The sequence below is a fragment of the Poecilia formosa genome, unplaced genomic scaffold (assembly GCF_000485575.1).
Source record: "Poecilia formosa unplaced genomic scaffold, Poecilia_formosa-5.1.2 Scaffold1046, whole genome shotgun sequence".
NCBI lineage: Eukaryota > Metazoa > Chordata > Actinopteri > Cyprinodontiformes > Poeciliidae > Poecilia > Poecilia formosa.
In genome coordinates, this window is record NW_006800985.1 from 16938 (window position 1) to 18064 (window position 1127).

The 1127-nt window shown below is 36.8% G+C and overlaps 1 protein-coding gene across 1 annotated transcript in view; it reads left to right on the forward strand.

The window, feature by feature from the left end:
* The window catches only part of LOC103132417 (putative protein TPRXL), a 6598-nt gene extending 5555 nt beyond the window's left edge, over positions 1-1043 (forward strand). The window contains exon 5 of the mRNA XM_007544222.2: positions 796-1043. Within this exon, the coding sequence (XP_007544284.1) occupies positions 796-860 (65 nt within the window). The 3' untranslated portion in view covers positions 861-1043. The remainder of the gene's footprint in view (positions 1-795) is intronic.
* Positions 1044-1127: the final 84 nt, after the last annotated feature.

A 1127-nucleotide genomic window follows, 5' to 3' on the forward strand; every position in this document is an offset into this window, starting at 1 on the left:
TTCCTCTCCAGAACCGCTGCAGAAATGAGAATCCACACAGATCAGCACTGCAACCCAAACGGGCCGATGTGACGATCTGAAGGAAACTGATCAGTCTGATGATGAAATGTTCACTAAGATGATTTTACTAGGACCTCAGTGACACAGCAGAGCTGAATGTCCACATTTCTAAAATGTTATTTACTTTTTTAATCAGTTGAAAATATCAGTTCAGGTGGATTCAGTAACTGAAAATAATAAAACTTAATCTAATGTAACCCAACATCTTTCTCTACTGCTGCACCTGAAGGATCAACACAGATCCAGTTTCTGATGGATCTGGATCTCAGATGAGATTCTTGTTCTGAGACTCAGTAAATTTCACCACCTGTGTTATTTTTATTATCTTGCACACAAAGAACCACTTTACCTGACGTTGACAGTATTGATGCTCATTAAGGTGTGTTTAAAATGATCCGTTTTTAGCAGGTGGTGAATAACCAGCAGCTCCAACTGGTTTTCCTCTCACTGGTCTTACTGGTTTCTGATGCAGTTCAAACCTTCACAGTTTTCTTGTTTTCTACTTTGTGGTGAAAAGTTTCATCTCTAAATGGTCGATAGGTTTGTGGTCTGCTGCTTGGCTTCAGATAAATTCCCCTGGTATCTTTAGAGACTCAGTTTAAAGGTGCTGAGTTAAAAACGACCTGCTGACATGACGCTGTTTATCAAGTCCTGCTAAATAAAACGTTTAAATATAATGTGGCATGTTAACAACCGTTGTAGCAAACAGTGATGAATGTTTGCTTCATTTTACAGTGACTGACTCTGTGAAGATAAAAGATGTTGGTTTTCCACAGACAGAGAATCAGAACCAGAGGTAAAACTATGAATTTATAAACTATTTCCTGCTTCTTCATCCTGTGACAGAACAACTAATAGTGACTCAGAGAATCAGATGATCAACTCAGTTCAGTTCTGCATCAAACTGTGTTTCTTCTTACCAGATTTTATGAATTGCTGCCTTTTTTCGATCTCTAGTGTCATAAACCTGATTTATATTCTTTATATTCTTTATGTTCTTTCTATTCTTTATATTCTTTATGTTCTTTATATTCTTTATATTCTTTATATTCCCATGAAGCCAAAGC